Source organism: Equus caballus, chromosome 7 (assembly GCF_041296265.1).
Source record: "Equus caballus isolate H_3958 breed thoroughbred chromosome 7, TB-T2T, whole genome shotgun sequence".
NCBI lineage: Eukaryota > Metazoa > Chordata > Mammalia > Perissodactyla > Equidae > Equus > Equus caballus.
The window spans coordinates 99195212-99214121 of NC_091690.1; the positions used below are offsets into that span (position 1 = coordinate 99195212).

General features: G+C 44.3%; 1 protein-coding gene across 7 annotated transcripts in view; it reads right to left on the bottom strand.

Moving 5' to 3' along the window:
* The window catches only part of DCDC1 (doublecortin domain containing 1), a 444094-nt gene that overhangs the window by 53062 nt on the left and 372122 nt on the right, over positions 1-18910 (bottom strand). For all 7 annotated transcript variants that reach the window (XM_070274958.1, XM_023646546.2, XM_070274959.1 and 4 more), the window contains 6 exons: positions 16553-16734; positions 13259-13357; positions 9123-9222; positions 6653-6788; positions 4891-5050; positions 906-1061 (listed from right to left, as the gene is read on the bottom strand). In XM_070274958.1, coding sequence (XP_070131059.1) covers positions 906-1061; positions 4891-5050; positions 6653-6788; positions 9123-9222; positions 13259-13357; positions 16553-16734 — 833 coding nt within the window. The remainder of the gene's footprint in view (positions 1-905; positions 1062-4890; positions 5051-6652; positions 6789-9122; positions 9223-13258; positions 13358-16552; positions 16735-18910) is intronic.

The window sequence follows — 18910 nt, forward strand, 5'->3', positions numbered from 1 at the left end:
TAGGAGTCTGAGTTTATTTTGTAACAGAAGTAAAGGTTCATTCAAGAGAATATGAGAAATTCATCAGCAAAGAAAAAAGAAGTTCAGTTGAAGAGAGAATTTAGTTAAAGAAGAAAAAGAGGGAGAAGAAGGGGGGCATTCAGAATCAAACAGAGAACGAAGGGCCCCATTCAGACCATGGCTCTCTATCCTCCATCCACAGGACCTCTGGAAAATAGAATTTCATTCTCCAAGGTTTCAATCTTCCCAAACAATTCATAGAATATCATAAAAGAAAATAACAAAATGCTAGTGAGTTAATTAAAGGAATCTGTTACTTAACGGATCTTAAAGCATTAAGCCGACTTATTAAACATATTAACCATCACGATGCATTGGCAATTAAACTAATTTATAAACATCTAAGTCCCTACTATAAGTGCGGACTAATGCCAAATGTTCATATGACAAAATTGTTTAATTCATATGAGCTGCTGTAATGTTAAGCAAATGTCTAAAGACGGAATAATACAAAGTATTATAGACTCCTGTCGTTTCATTGGACATTAATCAGAAATAAATAAAATTAAAAAGGAAGAAATTGCGTTTTACTAATTTCTTAAAGAAGTCAGGCCATCTCGTGTGCTCATCCACAGATTCATTCACACACTCATTCAGCAGATAGACAGGCTCGGCCGGTGCTCAGGAGGCAAACGGGTGAGCTCGCTGTCTGCACAGAGAAGACGCCAGCGAGCAGGACTCATGGCCACAACTGAAGCGATGAGGACCATCCCACAGCATGTTCAGCACTTCCGTCAAAACACAAGCGAAAACGTGTGTGCTGATGCAAACTGAGCTGACAGGAACGCAGACCCTCGGGAATACTTTTGCCCCAAAGTGAGCAAATCTAAGGAATCCCTTCTTACCTGTCCTCCTCCTGTGGGTGCGCATCGTCAAAGAGCTCTTCCACTTTCTCCGGAGGCCCGCCATGCTGCTGCAGGTCCCCAGAGGTGTCCTGCCAGGCGTACCTGACGACAGGACCCCGAGCCTTCCCTCGGAGATGGGCCCTCGCGTGCGCATCCCTATCAAGGGCCAGAAACAAACACAAGTCTAAGAGTTCCCACTTACCCCCAGAGAATGTCTCTGCGTGTAGCTGATCCTGTCCTGAAGGAGACGGGGGGTCTGTAAATCATATTTCCATAACGGCGCTCAACACTGCAAATCCACATCCCACTAACTCATAATTTAGGTCTTTTAATACGAGGCTACACATAAAAGTCCTCGATCCCATAATAAACAGCATTCTTTTTTGTTTATTGAGAAAAAATGAGGTCATATATTATATGTGAAAAATTATAAGATTAAGACTGCCTAGTAGTTTAACAAATTTGTAACAAACATGTAATGAGAGTCCTTCTGCTCACCCCGGAAGTGGGTCATAACTCTGTCTGGAACAGTCCAGCCTAGATTACTGGGTTTCATGAAGTTTACTCACTAGACAATGTTAAAGGAATCTTCATTAACTTAATTTTTCCTCTCAATAGAGAAATCTAGGGAGACTCAAAGAGCACTGGAACAGACATGCCAGCTTTTGAAAGAGAATAACGCACCGAAACACTGAGTAAATCGTCCTAGTCTGAATGACTGAGCCAGCCTCTTGCTTCCTACTGAGACGACGCTGTGCGCGGGAGCGTGGCCGCCATACAGATCTGTACATATCACGCTCCAGGCTCGCTTGCCTTCCGTGGGATCCTGACACAACGGGAGAACTCCTGGGCTGACGGCGGGATAAATGCACGGGCAGAGCAGCCAGCCTATTTCTGTGCTCCAAATATGCGAATGTGTAAATAAAGCCTCTGGGGCCGCGATGGGCAAGGCGCGTGTGGTCACTTGATGTAACCACAAGCGACAACATATTCCAAACTCAGGGACAATTGCTGTGTTAGCAGAGCAGACCACACACTTGTCAAACGTAACAAAAGTATTTCGTGTGGATCTCAAACTCGTGGGTAACCAGGACTGCAGCAGAAGCAGCTTCTCAAGTCAAAAATCTAGTAACAGTTAAAAAACAACAGCGCCATCTTGTGTTGAAAATAAAAAACATAGCTTTCCCACCAACTCCATTTCCTCGAGGAAAAGGGGAAAAAAGTCGTTCTTAGTTTTACCATATTTAGCAGGGTGTAAACAATATTCTTCCCCCATTTCCAGATGCTTCATTTTCTAACTTGGAATTTATCTATATGCTCTTGGGCTTCCAGTGAAATGAAATACATCAAGTCAATCTCAGAACAGCCATTTTTAAGTCCATCTTACTTTATTAATTCATTCGTTTGTCCATTCGTTCACTCTTAAAACTTAAAATCATCCTTAGTTAGTCATTCATTTCTTTAACTAATATTTGCTGCACGTCCATTGTATGAGAGGCGCAGAGTTCTATGTGTCAGGGATACAGGGACAAACAAAACAAACAGGTTCTCAGGGTCGATGGAGCTTACGTTCTAGTGGGAAGAAGAGGGAACAGACAAGCAAATGAATAAACAAACAAGTTAAGTGCCATAAGTGGAACAAAACAGGATACTGTGATAGAAATTGGCGGGGGTGGGTGGGGTCTTCTTTAGCAGTGGGGTCAGAGAAGGCTCCTCCGAGAGGTGGCGTGTGAGTTGAGCCCTGGACGTGGGAAGGAGCCTGCCATGCGAGGATCTGGAGGGAGAGCATTCAGACAGACAAAAGAGCAACTACAGAACTCTGAAGCAAGAGGGTGTTGGCTCATTTGAGGAACAGAAGGACCCCGGTGTGACAGGCATGCCATGAACAAGGGGAGGGGGCCGGAGACAGGCTGGTGAGAGGCAGGGCATGCCCAGCGTGCGGGACAAGAGGAGACAGCCCCCCGGGCACCATGCCCGGAGAGGCTTTTCTTCCATCAAGCATCACAGCGGGGTCAGCTGCCCCAGAGTTTCTTTTCCATTGTGCTTCTTATTGTTTTTACTAGAAATCTGCACATAGAACCCAGCCATCTAAAGGGTTCCTTCCAGATCCATGTTCTGGCCTCTTGCTCTATGGCTGTCTTGTCTTAAATCATCCCACTTCTCGATGAATATGTGCAAACCTCCTGACAAACCTACCTAAGGAAGTCCAGAGGGATCTTGCAGTGACTTTCTGATGGGAGACACTTTGTGATGAAGTCATCACAAGTGGTCAAAGAACCAGGGACAGCTAGTCTGGAAAAGAGACAGCCCAGTGGGCTGATGACAGTGAGCTTCGAGTGTTTTAGGGACTCATTAGTGGAGGAGGAATAGGACACAGTTCAAAGAAACAGATGAAATTATAGGAGGGAGATGTTCTAAATAATTATTCAACATTAGAATGGGCTGCCTTGTGAAATAGTGACCTCCCTGTCACTAGGAGTATTCAAGAAGAGATTGGATCGAAAGGGCCTGCCTGGACTGTGCAGGAGATTCTCGCATTATCCTCTGAGTGGACTCAACCACTTTTACCTCAAGGTCTCCAGGTCTTGAGGAAATCTATGAATCAGAACAATGCGGATCTTTGCTCTCAAAGATGTTCTTTCTTTTTTCTTACTTTGTGCTTAGTCTTTGTCTTAAGTGCAGCCTAGTAACTGAGAGACTGGATGATATATTCCCTCAGAAGAAGAACGAAAGGGGGTATTGGGGAAGTCTGTGGCCAATTCTCTAACCATTGCAGAAGGCACCCAGAGGTCCAGACACTCTCTCTGGAGGAGACCTCTGGTGCCTTTCTGAGTGTCAGGGCAAGGACATCACTCATCAAAATGAGGATGTTTGGTTCCTAAAATAAAAGTTGATGTTCTTAGAATTGAGAATAGAAACAGTCTTTTAAAACAGTTTGTAACAATGATATAGAAATTAATTTTCACAGTTATTGCAATGGTAATTGACCAGCTGTTTTTGGTTTTATAATTCATTGAACCATTCCTTCATTTATTCAGTAAATAACCACTAACGTCAGTCTCCCTGCTCGTCACAGAACACACGTGACAGGGTTTTTGCCCTCGAGGAATTCCCAGGTTGGTGGTCGCTGGGGTGGGGGAACGTTGCTCTGTGGAATCACCGCCTTCGTTGATCCCAGAGATGGAGAGTCACCCCACAGACAAGGACGGCAAGGCAGACGCTCAGGCGGGCAGACGTGAAGGTGAGGCTCAGCGCCTCGACAGCCCCTCCATCGAGGCGGCTTGCAGGCGCCGAGATGGAGCTTGGAGTCCACATGGCAGGATGAGAAAGTGTGGGGCGGAGGGGGGTATGGGGCACCCATGAGGGTCAACAGTGGCCTGGACCGGGCTCAGAAGGGCTTGCATTCCAGACTAGACATTTCTTCTGCAACAGGAAGCCACTGAAGAACTGCACGAACACGACCGTGTTTCAGAAAGATGTGTCACGACCGTGTTTCAGAAAGATGTGTCACGACCGTGTTTCAGAAAGATGTGTCCACAGAGCGAACTTCGCGGGGAATGGAGGAGATTATGGAGACAGGGACCAATCAGAAAGCCACGTCAGAGATCAGGGTGATGACCACATACTAACACGCATCCAGCTCGAACCTGCCTTAGGGAAGAGGCTTAATGGTTCCTGAAGTCCACGTTTATGGAAACAAAACATGATGAATTCTTCATACGAATGTCTGCATTTCTAAGATCCTAGCCTTTTAAAAATAGCAACATTGTAACAAAATTACTGAAAGTAGATCATTGTGATGGTTGAACACTGCAGCTCCAGCTCTATTCTTTTGCCAAGAAACTAATTAAATCCTAGCTCTTCACTTGACATGGTTTCACGCGCTCGGCGCAGGTTCCCTGCCTGTGCTCCGTGCTGTTGTCGAGATAATGAGCTGAGTTCAAACAGCAACCAGGTAGCTTTGCTGGCCCCACTGATTACTTACAAAATTTCACTGGAAGCATTTTCTGTTGTTAAAGCATTTTTTTGCATTTGCTTTTCCTCTGGTTCTATAATTTGCTTCTCTTCTCCAAAAATTTCCACAGGTTTACGCACAGCAAGCTTGGCTCCGGACACAATGTCACTTTGGACTTCTAAAACAAGAGCTGAGCAGAAATGCAAACATTTTTGCAAGGACATATTAGTTACGATTGCAGAGAACTAGGAATTTGAAAACACGTGCTAAAATAAAAACGCAAAAGACTTCGAGCTATTTGATACAATAGAACAAATTCTAGGAGGAATTGATAGTTTCTCTTTAAACTAATAAGTTCTGTCTCAAGTAATTCAATTTTTGTAGATTCTTTCCTCTCAAGATTTTCTTAGTCAAAAGTACTGAAAATAGATCTGTCCAAAAACACATAAGTCATTGTAAATTCTAACTATTTAAGTGGGCCACATTATTTGGATATGGGTCTCTAGATCCTTCTCTGGGGTCCCAAATTCTTCAGTGAAAGTCCCCAATGCCTCAGAGACAGGTGCAAAGCTTACCATACAGTGTTCAATATACGCAACAGGGTAAGGATTAAATTATATTAGTGATTTTTCTCTTTTGCCTTTTTGTGTCCTGGTTCCTGGGGCAGCCTCGAGGGAAGGAGGAAGACCACAAGGAGATGAGAAATGTTACAAAGGAAAAGCAGAAGCACAAAAATAGTTCTGACATTCAAGTCCAGCATATTCCCTAAGACAACAGCCATGGCCACGTAAATCAGGATGACACTGTCACGATTTGGGATTTTTCCAAATCCTTTAGTTTCCATGTAGCATAGTAAGGCTTCAACCTCAGGGTTGACCTGGAGAAAGCCCACCATTTCTGGGCCTGAGGGGATTTGAGGCAGAAGACAGAGGAAGGCAGAAAACCAGCACTGGGCATGGTGATTCCACTCAGGCTTCACTGAGGGCATCTGAGCAGCACCAGCAGCAAAAGGCTGGGGCACTGCCCATCGCTCAGGACACTGTGACAAGTCACCCCCGAGCTGCCCTCGCCCCTCCAGTCTGAGGCCCAGCCATGTGCACCTGGAGCTGGTTTCTCGGGGGTGCCCACCACCCAGGATTGGCTGAGAGCCATGCTGGGGAGCTCTCCCGAAGGGCTGCCGAGCAGGGGTCAAGGGTGTGTAGGAAGGACTGGCAGAGGTGGCTGCCCAGCCACAACCAGGCTGCAGAGGGCCAGAGGAGGCAAGGGGACACTGTGGCAGGCAGGAAGCACACCCACCCAAAGCATGGTCTGGACCAAAAGAATGGAACACCACCACCCAGCCACGGACCTCGGCCAGCAGGGCCTAGAAAGCAAGAGGGTCTGCACCCCGAGTTCTTTCCTTCCTTCCTAGAGAGGAACCGAAGCAGGACTCTGGACAGTGGGAAGCCCGCAAGGCCTCCCTCAAGGGCCAGTTAAATTAACAGGTGGGACAGAACCTGAACCTGACTGGACGTTCAATGTTCTCCTTGATGGGGGTACGTGGGGCTCACAAGGAAGGCCCGATTTGTTAAAGACAAAACAAAGAAAGTGTGTTTTCTTAGCACATCCGCAGTGTAGTGTGAATTAAAATGCACAAGTCTGTTAAAGATAAACATTAAGTCCAAGGACCTAATCAGCAAGATGCAGGGGTGAAATATGACCTGTTTAAACAAATTTGGATTTTTTAAAAAGCAGTATCACCAGGTATTTTATTTTGGCTGCATTTATTAAGGAAAGTAATGCCAGTGCTTACTCTCTGTCTTACGTGTACTGCAGAAGATTTGCATTTTAGAAACATCGGACGTCCAGTTCCTCAGGAGGATTTGCCTCTTTTGCTGGGCAGTGGACAGGTCGGGATTGATCCAGTCTTCTCCACGTGAGACATACACCTGCCAAAGACACGAGTATCTGCTCCCGCACAACTGTTCCCAGCAGCATTACCTACAACAGCCCGAACTGGAAACGATGAAGTGTCTCACAGCAGGTGAAGGGTTAAACAAACCGTGGCGCGTGGAATAACCCTCATGATAAAAAGGCACAGACTACTGATAAATGCGACAACCTTGACGGACCTCGAGGGTTTGGTGCTGAACAAAGTACTTGTCCATACTGTCTTTGCAACTTACTGCGAAAATTTCAAAATAAAAATGTATATTTGAAACATAATTATTTCAAAATAAAAAGTTAAAAAAAAATTTGTGTACAGGAAGGAGAAGAAGGAAAGAAGGAAGGAAAGGAGGAGGGTGGGTTGGGAGGTATAAGTCAGGGGGTGCAAACTATGCCGGAGGCCCAAGGCCGGGCTGCTGCCTGTCCTTGTGGATAAAGTGTAACTGCACAGAGCTCTGCCCACTCACTCACGCGTGGTCTGTCACTGCTTTTGTGCTGCAATGGCAGAGCCGATGCTTCAGCAGAGACCGTGCGCTCTGCAAACACTGACTACCTGACCCTTTACAGAAACAGTTTGACAACCGCTCGTGTGAACGAATTTCAGCATCGGCACCGAAATGTTGATGTGGATGTTTCTAGATGCTGAGATTATGCAGGACACTTTTTCATCTTCATTTTGCTTAAATGTATTTCTTAAATGTCTTTAAATGAATATATATTTCGTTGAAGTAAGAAAAAATAGAGGGGGATACTGAGGAAGAGTCAGTAAGAAGAAAAAGAAACAGTGCTGCCTTCTGCAGGCCACTCACTGATTAGCACACATTTTCCTACAAGAAAACGTTCTCAAAATTTCTTCTTTAAAACAACAGGTTTCGGGGCCGGCCCGGTGGCGCAGTGGTTAAGTGCACACGTTCGGCTTCGGCGGCCCGGATCCCAGGTGCAGACATGGCACCACTTGTCAAGCCATGCTGTGGCAGGCGTCCCACATATAACACAGAGGATGATGGGCACAGATGTCAGCTGAGGGCCAGTCTTCCTCAGCAAAAAGAGGAGGATTGGCAGCAGATGTCAGCTCAGGGCTAACCTTCCTCAAAAAAAAAAAAAAAAGATTTAAAAAAAAAAACAATAGGTTTCTTTCCTCCTATGAACACACTTAACCATCTGACTGTTCCTGCTCCAGCCTTCACGTCGGCTGCTCACAGTGACAGGTTCATTTCTAGTAAATACACAGGATCCTGTGACAACCACTCCTGGCTCCACCCTCCCTCCTCTTGCCCTGGTGGCCTCACCTACTTACCTTTAAATTAAATTTATCTTCTGTATCACATGTTTTAATGCAATCTGCCTTAAATTCCTTCTAAAATAACTCAGTGAATAAGCACAGCGGGGAAAACAAAAATATTGAAAGCAAACAAAGACTTAGCATTCAAACCAGATCCACCAGATTCCAAGAGCTAAGAGTCTCCCTCTGCCCCTCTGCCTTGGATCCTGTCCTGGGGACCCCTGCTGTCTCGCACCCTGTCCTGGGGACCCCCTGCTGCCTCTGACCCTGTCCTGGGGACACCCTGCTGCCTCTGACCCTGTCCTGGGGACACCCCGCTGCCTCTGACCCTGTCCTGGGGAACCCCCGCTGCCTCGGACCCTGTCCTGGGGACCCCCCTGCTACCTCAGATCCTGTTCCAGGGCCCTCAGTGAAGACTCTCTCAAGGGGTCTTCACACCTGGAGCCTGAGTCAGTCTGGGTAACCCATGAGGCTCGGTTGTCTGCTCGGAGAAGCTCAGGCATCAATCAAGGCAGGCTTTCTTCTCAAGCCAACGCCTCAAATCCCATAATGGGAGCCAAGGCGGGGCTGCTGAAGCCCTCCACGTCTCAGCCTTCTCCAGCCACCCACACAGAGTGTGTGAAAAACTAGATCTGATTTTTTTCCCCAGAGGTGAAGCCATCATTAGGAAATCACTAAACAGCCACATTTTGCAGGCCTCAAGGAAGGAAGAGGCGCTACCTCCCTGACAGTGGGCAGCAATCGCAGGTGCTTCATAGTTCGGTCTTCCCCGGGTCCTGCCCTCATTTCTAAGGTGAGGATAAGGAGAGCAAGCGTCCCACCGGGTGGTGAGGAGCGTCAGGGGAGGTAATTCACGTCCGCCCCTGAAAATCGCGCCTCGCCCCCAGTGAGCTCTCCACACCCTGCTCTGTGCACCACTCTCTCACGGCTGCTGAGTGGGGATGATTCTGAGAGAAGATAAGAGGAAAGATGGCAAGCAGATCTTATATTTTAAAACACTTTTCTTTTGTTAGTATTCATGTACTGATACTTCCGGTTCACAGCCTGTCTTTACCAGCTCGTCTCTCTGAAGGTCTTTTAGGGCCAAGACTTCCTGCCCTTCTTCGTTGAACAATCTCCGAGCCGCAGACGGTAAATGTAAGGTCTCGGTGCACCTGCAATGAGACGGAGTATCAGCTGTGCACAGAGAGCTCCCAGCAGAGCAGGGAGAACAGAGACGGCAGGGCCCGACCAGTAACGACCAGCCCCCTGCGGGACTGTGAGGAGTCCAGGGCCAGCCCGGGAGCCCGTCAGACCCCTGTTAGTCTCGCTGTCCCTGTGCAAGCTGTGGGACTTGGGCAAATAGCGAAACTCTCTGAGCCTAAACGACTTACTTCCCAGAGTTGTTGTGACAATTGTGGGTCGACTTTGAGAAACACCCAGCCGGGCGCCAGGCGCGATGGGGACAGGCAGACGCACCATAGCGCTGCTCTCCCCTCACTGCGCCCCCACTCCCCATCTGTGGGCCTTGGCTCCTCTCTTCCTGTTGCATGAACCACCTTCCCCAGCTTCTTCTGTGGAAGTTCTACTCTCTCTCCAAAGTCACATCCATCACCAAGCAGCTCCTCACCTCCTTTCTCCAGAAGGGATCTTTATAGCCCTTTAAGTCCCTTTGAAAGAGGAATTTTTGCCCCGTTAGACATTAAACAGTGATCCTTTTTTCCCCAAATGAGCAGTGGGCCAGCCCTTTGGATATCAAGATGAATGATGCCATCCCCCTGTCCCCTGAGGAGCTCCCTCTCCAGTCGGGGGGAGAGGCAGGGCTGCGACTGGAGTGTCACATGAAGTAGTGGGAGCTGTGAGAGGCACCCGGCCAGGGTCCTGTGAGAACACAGAGGAAAAATAATGACTTCCTCCAGAGAAGACTTATCTAAGGAAGTCACATCTCCACTGGGCCTTGATGGATGAATAGGAGTTCACCAAGAAGAGTTAGGACCTAGAGAAGTTTTGGGTGGCTGGAGCTGAGTGTATGGACAGGAGGAGGAGCCAAATGAAGCTGGAAAAGAAGCCAGGAGCCAACTGAAGGCACTTAGGATGTTAGACTAAAAAACTTGTCCTCCATCCCATAAGCAGCAGGAGTCATTGAAGGCATTAGAGCACAGGTGTGGTGTTACAAGATCTGCCTTTTAGAAAGTCAGCTGTCAGAAAAGTGGGAGAGGACTGAAGGCGGGAGAGGCTGGCATCTATCTAGCCAGTTAGGGTAGAGATGAAGAGGTGGAATTGTGGAGAAAGGAAGCAGAGCTAGGGGAGGTGACGGAGCGTTTCCTGAAGAACGCTGTTGAGATGACCCTGCCATTGGAAGAAGACGAGCGCAAGATGCCTGCTCGGTACACTTTACATGAGAATCTCCTGTCTGTGGAAAATGAATCAGAAGTGACTGTGCTCGTCACGCAGACTCAGCTGCTGAAGAAGATCTCTCTGCTTTACTTTTTTAGATGAGATAAAGCAACTGAGCAGCTAATTCCTCCCTCCGTCTCTCCGAGGGGTCTTAGGAGGAAATAAGCCAGCGGGAACTAAATCTCCGCTTCTCGTGCCACGGCTCGGGCAGCTCACAGGCCAGTGAGGCCTGGGCAGTGCTTCTCATCCTCAGGAGTTCGTGGGATGGGGTGGGAGGGAGCTGCCAGAGGACTGAGCCCCAGTCACAAGACCCGCCTGATTCTCCTTGGGTGCTGCCCAAGACCTCACCCAATTCCTTCTACTTTCCGCAAATCAATACCTTTACAGTCCAAGCAGTTGCAGCAGGACCTAAAAGGAGTCACCGTCATCGTATCCGCCCCCACGCGGATTTTCCTGGGAGTGTCCGGCCCACGGGAGTGTCCAGTTTTAGGACAACATGCGGGAGCACAGAAGGAGTGGATGGTTGGTGAACGTTTCTTCCTTCCTTTTTAGAAACTCTAGTTTTAATAGGGCTGAATTCGACTGGGCCATGCAGGCGGGCTGGAGAGGATGGGGGTAAGCCATTTCCTCTGCATTAATTCCTCTAACTAGCTCATGTGCCGGCCCACGTAAATGTGGAGAGGAGAGAAAGAACCGGCTCTGAGGTCCTAATAAGGCGTGTGGAGCCTGAGTGGGATTGCCTGGGTTCACACGCCCCCCTCTAGTGGACTGGCTGCATGACCTTGGAGAAGGTACTTAACTTCTCTGAGCCTCATCTGCCCCGTCGGTAAAAGACGGACACAGCGGTGCTTATCTTACAGGCTATCTGACAAATTAAACGTGTGCACACCTGCGGAGCGCCTGGCGCAGAGTCAGCCACACATTACTGAAACGGGCCCTGCACTGCAAGCACTTCGGGTCTACCCCTCATCCAATTCTCATGCCATTTCGGAGAGGCCCGTTGTGCTGAGGAGGAAGCTGAGCCTGGAGGTTAAGTTCCTTGCCCAGGTCACGTGACTAGTAAGCAGCAGAGCTGAAAGTCAAAGCGGAACCTCTCTGGATCTTTTGCTCCACCACACAGCCTCCTGAGAGGCATCATCAGAGTCACGAGATCCTAGATCCACAAAGGGAGGAGCCAGAGGTGGAGGTGCTGAGAGGCCAGTTCAGGGTTTCTCCGTTACGTGGAGCCAAAGGGCCTCGAAATAAAGTCCCGTGACTCATGCCAGGAGTCGGGAAGGGTACCACGGGGCCTGCGTGGATTTACAGAGTCCAGAAGAGCAGGGTGGTATCTCTGACATTGCTTTCTCAGGACAGCAGTGACGGAGGAGCACCAGGTGGAGCTGGCTCCCGGAGGGCTGCACGTCCGCAAGACCCAGGATGCGCTGAGAGGGGGCAGGAGCTGTCTCCTGGCCGGCAGACGCCTACAGCTCTGCTGTCCTGGAGCCTTCCCTCTCCACTCGCTCACCAGGTCGTCCCTCCCAGGAGCCCCACCACATTCTTCCAGTTATTTCAAAACAGTAACAAAACCTGCAAGAAGCTATGGGTACCTGCTGGCTTGTCTTTGTATCTACCTTCTTCTTCTTTATATCTCTTTATTTTTGCATCTCTCTCATTTTCTCTCCTCTGCATGTGGCCTTGCCTGACAGCTGCCCCTCACAAGGTTCTCTCTCCTCGCTGGTTATTTATAAAATGATCCCTTGATCATTTTCACTTATGTACAATCAAGTACTGCCCCGTGTGGCTGTCTGACTGCTTCAGTAAGCAAACTGTCTTCCCAACCAGCTAGCAGTTTCCCAACAGCAAGGACTGTCTCGTCTTTTTTAAAAAAATCTCCTGCAGAACATCCAACACTGGTTGATGCTCATGATATGAACACAACAGACACTGAAAAGAATCGAATTCCTACTTGCCTTCCTCTTAGCTCTCCATGCAACTCTCCTGTTTCACAAGGAGGAAAACGAGACTCAGAGAAGGGCAGCGCTTTGCCAAGTTTTCCAGCTCGTTAATGGCAAACCTGAGCTTAAATCAAATCCAGTGGTCTTTCCGCTCCACGCTGCCTGCAACTTTGGGTATCAACAGAAGCATTCTATACCTGATATTTTTAAACGGGGCTTACTTTGCTGTTAGATCTGCCTTTGGCTTTGTAGATGGAAGGATCAACATCAATAAAAAAATGACCCTCAAAACTATTTGGTATGAATTATCAAATAACTAGAGGATAGCATAATTTCCCTTAAATTCTGTAAGACTGCCCCCTCATATTCAACAAGACATATTTTGCAAAAATATTTATACTAGGTGCACTGGCTTTGAACAGTTATCAAATTCTATGGAAATAATTTTTGTTTGGGTAGGAAAATACTGATCAAAAGAAAATTTATGACATATTTCACAAATAAGATAGAGGTCAGTGACATTTAAAAATTGGTTTAAAGTAGATAACTATCCTGCCCTCAATTCAAAGAAATATAAACCAAAGAAAACTATTGAAAAATTGTGAAATATGTTTTTAAAAATGGCAATAATTTGTATTTACACAGTTGGTAGTTCAGAAGCTAGGGGAAATTGCCTTGAAATTTGGGGGGAAAATGTATTAATTAGCATTGGTTTCATGGACTCACACAGTTGACATATTTCACAGATTAAAAACTCAAGAATCATTACATAGCAACTGTTTTCTTATGTAGGTAAATATATATTTTGTGTTGTGCATAATACACATCATTCGGCCACATGAATGGAAAATGCCTCTGCATTAGGATAGTAGGTACTTACCTCTCCAAAAATTGGTGAAATTCAGTCTGGTGTGTTTCTGTTTCAGAATATTTAGTGACATAGCTTTTCACATTCTCCTTCCTTTCGATGTCAACCTTTCTGAAACAAATGATCCAAGATTTGATTGACATGTCAGTATACATTGTCAATTATCTTTCAACTTCTTTAAATGTGTGAAAAAATTATGAGGTTTTAATGTATCATGATTTGCCCTAAAATAATCTGCCTTTCTTTAAAATATAGGCTTTCAAAAACTATCATAATTAAATATTAAACTTCATAAAAATTTATACTATGAGTAATTTACATAAGAAAATAAATTTTCAATATTTTAATCCTCTTCTATGAATGCTGAGCACTCTGAGAGGTGAACTTATCAACTTTGAAGAAAATGCAGATTACATTCATTTCTCCTGTGAAGTTTTATTCATATATTGTTCATATTCATATGTTTACTCATATATTACTCATATATTGTTTAGGTTGTCAATCAAAACCTAAAAATTTTTAAACTGAGAAATAAACAACGATCATAAAAAAGGATTTTTAACTGGAATATATATCTCTTCAAATTTTCAAGTTAGAAAACTATTCTGTGTATTTGTAGAATCTCTATATTTTATTAAATGAAAGAAATACTATTCAAATATAGTTGTTCATTCATTCATTCAAAATGATCCTCAGGTAGAGTTCATTCATTCATTCAGTCATTCAGTGAACGCTGATTTAGGGCCTGTTGTTGGCCCTAAATCACATGGTGAAAAAGTGACCTAGCACTCGATTAACCAGGACACACTGTCCGCGACACTCCACAGCAGACAGCGCAGATGTGGAGAACAGCACACCACCCCTGCTCTCTGGCTCCTTGATGGAGACAGAAGCAGACAGCCAAAGGCAGAGTGGTGGGCTGTGGTGATGGGAAGCCCACGGCGTTCAGAGCACGTGAGGACACAGAAACCAGAGCCAACTTGGGAGTGGGGAGCTCAGAGTCACAGCTAGAAAAAAAGGCCAAACTCCTCCTTGAAAGACCTTTATCATCGAGGCAGAGAGGAGGTGTTGAGAGTGGAGGGGGTGTAAGAGTGGGAACCGGGCAAGTGTTGGTAAGAGATGGAGCTAGAGAAATGCGCAGGGACAGGTTATCAGGGCCTTAAAGCTATATGAGGAGCTTGAGTGAGTCCAGGCATCTTAGCTCACTAACAACTTACTCGTTGAAATTATCTACAATCTAAAGTTCATTTTAGAGCTTCAAATTGAGCCTTTCCTCTTACAATTCCTTAAAGTATCACTTATAAAATTTTCTTTAACTTATGGTTCTGAGAGGTGAAATTCACCAGTGACACAAGAAACCACAGAGGTCTTAATTTATATGAGTTTGACAACCATTATCAAGACTAATTGACAGGATCTCGTTACCCACTAAGATAATGATCAACTAAGTAATGATCAAATGCTGTTTGATCTTCGCTGGCTTTGTGGATGGAGGAACCAACAACAACAGTGGCTCCTCAGAGCTGCCTGGAATGAATTATTCACTAACTCAAGGACAGCATGCTACCAGAGCAGGACTTGGTTAAAATGGGTGTGTATTTTATCAGTGTAGCCTGATTTTGCTTGTAAAGACACTAACAGCACAACCGTCTTTCTTCTTACAAATAAGTTTCAGGTTAATGCAGGTACTGCACCCCGTATGCCATTAGCATTTATTTCTTCTGGAAGAGGAACTATTTAACTTGGACATGTTAAAATAGCACAGCCGCGCTTCCACCTTGCAGGACTCTGCGATGCCCTTCCTGTCGACGACAAAGTGAACAGCGCCCTGTGGAGCTGGGCGAAAGCCGCCCCGTGATGTCAGCCAGAACTCCTTCCATTTGAACCTTCTGCTACCACTGCTTACTTATAGCTCAGGGGGAAAATGCTATTGATCCTGTAGAAAACTTTCTGAATCAGCCAAGAAAAATTAAACTACATTTAGTAGAGTTTTAGCATCCAGGGTCTGCCAGTGTATTTTAATTATTTGGGCACAGTTAACCGATGTAGTGAACAAAGTGAGTATCTCATTAACCAGGACACACTACTCCACGAACACAGACAGCGGAGAGTTTCACAGACCGTCTGCTAAAATAGCTGTGCAAATTAACAAAGCTCTCAGATTATGTCTGGATTACCTGATCGAACCATGCATTTAAAAACATTAACGTGAAAAGATAAAATCTGTATATAATTTGGAGCCACAAAGATATAGAACAAGAAAAAATAAATGTAGGAAGGGACAGAAATTATTTGTTAACTTTGGATGTTAAAAAAAAGTCATATTCCACTTTAAGGGCATCACCCTCACATTTTACATGTAGCAAAATGAGCTAATTAGAAAATGTATGCGTCAAAGATTTCAATTTCAGGCTTGACTTTACTTTGAAGATTAACTTTTTACTTTGTCATCTTTACAGGCAGTTCAGTGGACAGCCGATCTGCATGTTACTCATTGCTCAGCGATGTATGAAGTATATTTAATCAATGTGAAGAAAGCGATATTAAACTATTATCAGCAGCCTCAAATATTCTAAACATCTCCAAAGAAAGGTCAAGAGGTCATATCGCTGCTAATAACATGAGAAACAACGTGTTTAACTCACTCTGTGCATCAGAGCTGTGCACTGATCTACGATTCCTCCTGTCATAAAATGCAACAAAAACACAGCAGGCGATTTTTCTCCAAAGTTGGAGAAATACTGGCTGCTTGGGAAGATTTTATCCCAATCTCATAACATAAGCTAAAGTGCAGACTGATGTTTTTCTAGGATAAGCTTTTAAAGAGTGATTTCAAGCCAAGGAAATAAACTATATAAAGTTATATTTTGAGAACTATATTTATCCATTAAATATGCCAAAGATCTCAAATAATTGTGTATAATAATGATTTCAATAAGGAATTACAAAATTACATTTAAGAAGCAATTTGTGAGGTCAGCTATATCAAAATGCACTAATAAAACTCAAACAAAATGCTAATTCAAAATAGACACTGATCATAAAACTTTTTTTAATCAGAACTACTCATTTCTAACTCATTATTTTTCCCACGCCTACACTAAATCAGTACAATTCAAATTAAGTTCCTGACATAGAGACTAAATGAAGCTTAGTATCTATTTCATGTCCAAATATTAACATGGGAGCCCTTTTTAAAAAAATAAACACAGAATTCTCCCAGAAAAACATCCATAATCAAGAAGAGAGAAATCTGTAGAAACTAGAGAGTATGTTTAACGAGAAACATGACCAAGTCGTTCTTACTGCGTTTTCCGCCCAGGCGAGATGTCTGGACCGGTTATACTAAGGGCTCTGCTTTTATTCTTGTCTCCATTCCGCACAACCCGGAGTCTCACAGGGGCGTGCAGCTCCAGGGTCTTACAAACAGGTCTCTTCAGGGGAGGGCTGTTTGCAACAAGAAGTCCTTCTAGTGGCCAATCAAACTCCTTCAGGAAGAAACGGCAAAAAAATTGATCACAAATAAGTAAGACGAGTCATTTCTAGATATAAAAAGTATGTAACACACTGCTTATCCCTTTCACCTTTCATTCATTCATCGAACATGTAATGGGTGCCTAAGATGTTCCAGACAATTCTAATTAATGTTTTATTTGAATAAAGAGGACAGATAGTGATTTTTTAAATGTATGTAGAACTTGTGTTGTTTTACAACATGGAGGATTTATTCCCTTTCAGAGAAACATTACTCTATAAAAATAGAGCTGGATGCACTTGGAATGTTTTTTGCTCATGAGTGAAATATCTTTAATCAACATGAAGAAAAGAACAATGTGTGAAAAGTGGTTTTACAACATGAAATAGCATTCTCTTAAGTTAAACCTCTTTGGCAGAGAAGAATATATTCGGGGAACATTCCGAAAAACCAAGTGAGATGATAAAGCTTAAACAAATTTCCGACGTTTCAGAATTCAGTTACTTTATATCCATTCATTTATTTATTAATTTATGAATTATTCAAATATTTATTAATTGTTTACTATACTCCAGGCACAGTGCTAGACGCTGGAAATAAAACTATGAACAAGACAGGATACTCTTCCTCAAGGAATTTCTAGCGAGTCCTCAGAAACTTACCTGGAAATAAACTGGCAATTACAATAGCATAATAGCGACAGGGTACGCACGAGGTGTGATGGGAGCACAGAAGAAGAGAAACTAACTCAGAAATGCCATGTAACAGACCTGCAGTCGGAGTAGCAACTGACGTAAGGGGAGCGTAACAGGATGGGGCGGAGTATGTATCAGACTTGAGGATTGTCCGAACATGACATCTAGGGGATAAAGGAGGCAAGGATGGCTCCCAGGTTTGTAGCCTGGGCAACTGCGTGGATGGCACCGCCGTTCACAGAAGCAGGCACTTGTGGAAGAAGAGTAAGTGAGGGGAGGGGTGGGCAGAGATGACGCTGTGAGGCAAGATCCGAGTTCTGTCTTTTTTTCTCTATCTGCACAAACACTTGTCCTGGCAGCAATTAATCCCCCATTAATCTGCAATAACCGTCCTGTAAAATATCACAATTCCCTGTAACTGGGGTCTGTTTCTGTGTGTTCTGGTCTCTTCAATTTGTCAATATCTCTGTCCCCGTACAGGACTCCAATGCCTTGTGTATATCTGGTAAGTCTCGGTGTTGGGTAGGGCAAGTTCCTCCACCTTGTTATTCTTCTCTGGAAACTGGCTCTTGTTGGCCTTTTGCTGTGTCATATACATTTAAGGGTCAACTGGGTTAGTATTTTAAAAGTCTGTTTGGGATATAAATACTCTGTAGCAAGTTAAGTAATTTCCTATCAATCCCATTTTGTTAAGATATTTTTTCCTGAATGTGTGTTGAATCATGTATAGCTCTTTTTCCTGCATTTGTTGAGATGTGCTTATATGATTATTTATCATTTCATCAGCTATATGTTAATTACATTAATTGATTTTTAAAAATTTTAAACTAATTTTGTATTCCAGATCAATCCAAATTGGTCAGAATGTATTATCTTTTTTTATAGATTGCTGGATTGAATTTACCTAATGTTTTCCTTAGGATTTGTATATGTCTCTTCATCAATGAAATTAACGTGTAATTTTCTTAGATTATCCTCGACAGTATTTGTATCGAGTTTATCCCAGCCTCATGAAGTGAGTTGGGAAGTGTTGCTTGTTTTGTAATAATCTGAAATATTTATTTCCTACATGTTTGGTAGAATTTGCCAGTGAAACTCTTTGATCAAGGTGTCTTTTTGTGGGGAGATTTTAACTACTGCTTCTATTTCTTCTCTGATTATTTGACTATTCAGGCTTTCCATTTTTTCTTGATTCCATTCCGTTAAATTACATTTGTCCAGGAATTTGACCATTTTATTTATTTAAGTTATAATATGTGTTAGTGTTCTGTTACTTACAATATCCTTTTATTATTTTTCTTAATCTCTCAGCATCTATACTTATGTATTTCTTTTATTCCTAATATTATTTACCTTTACTCTTTTCTTGTTAATCAGTTTGGCCAGGTAAATCCATTTTATTAATATTTTAAATGAATCAGTTTTTAGGCCTGGCCCCACGGCCGAGTGGTTAAGTTTGCACACTCCGCTTCGGCGGCCTGTGGTTTCTCTGGT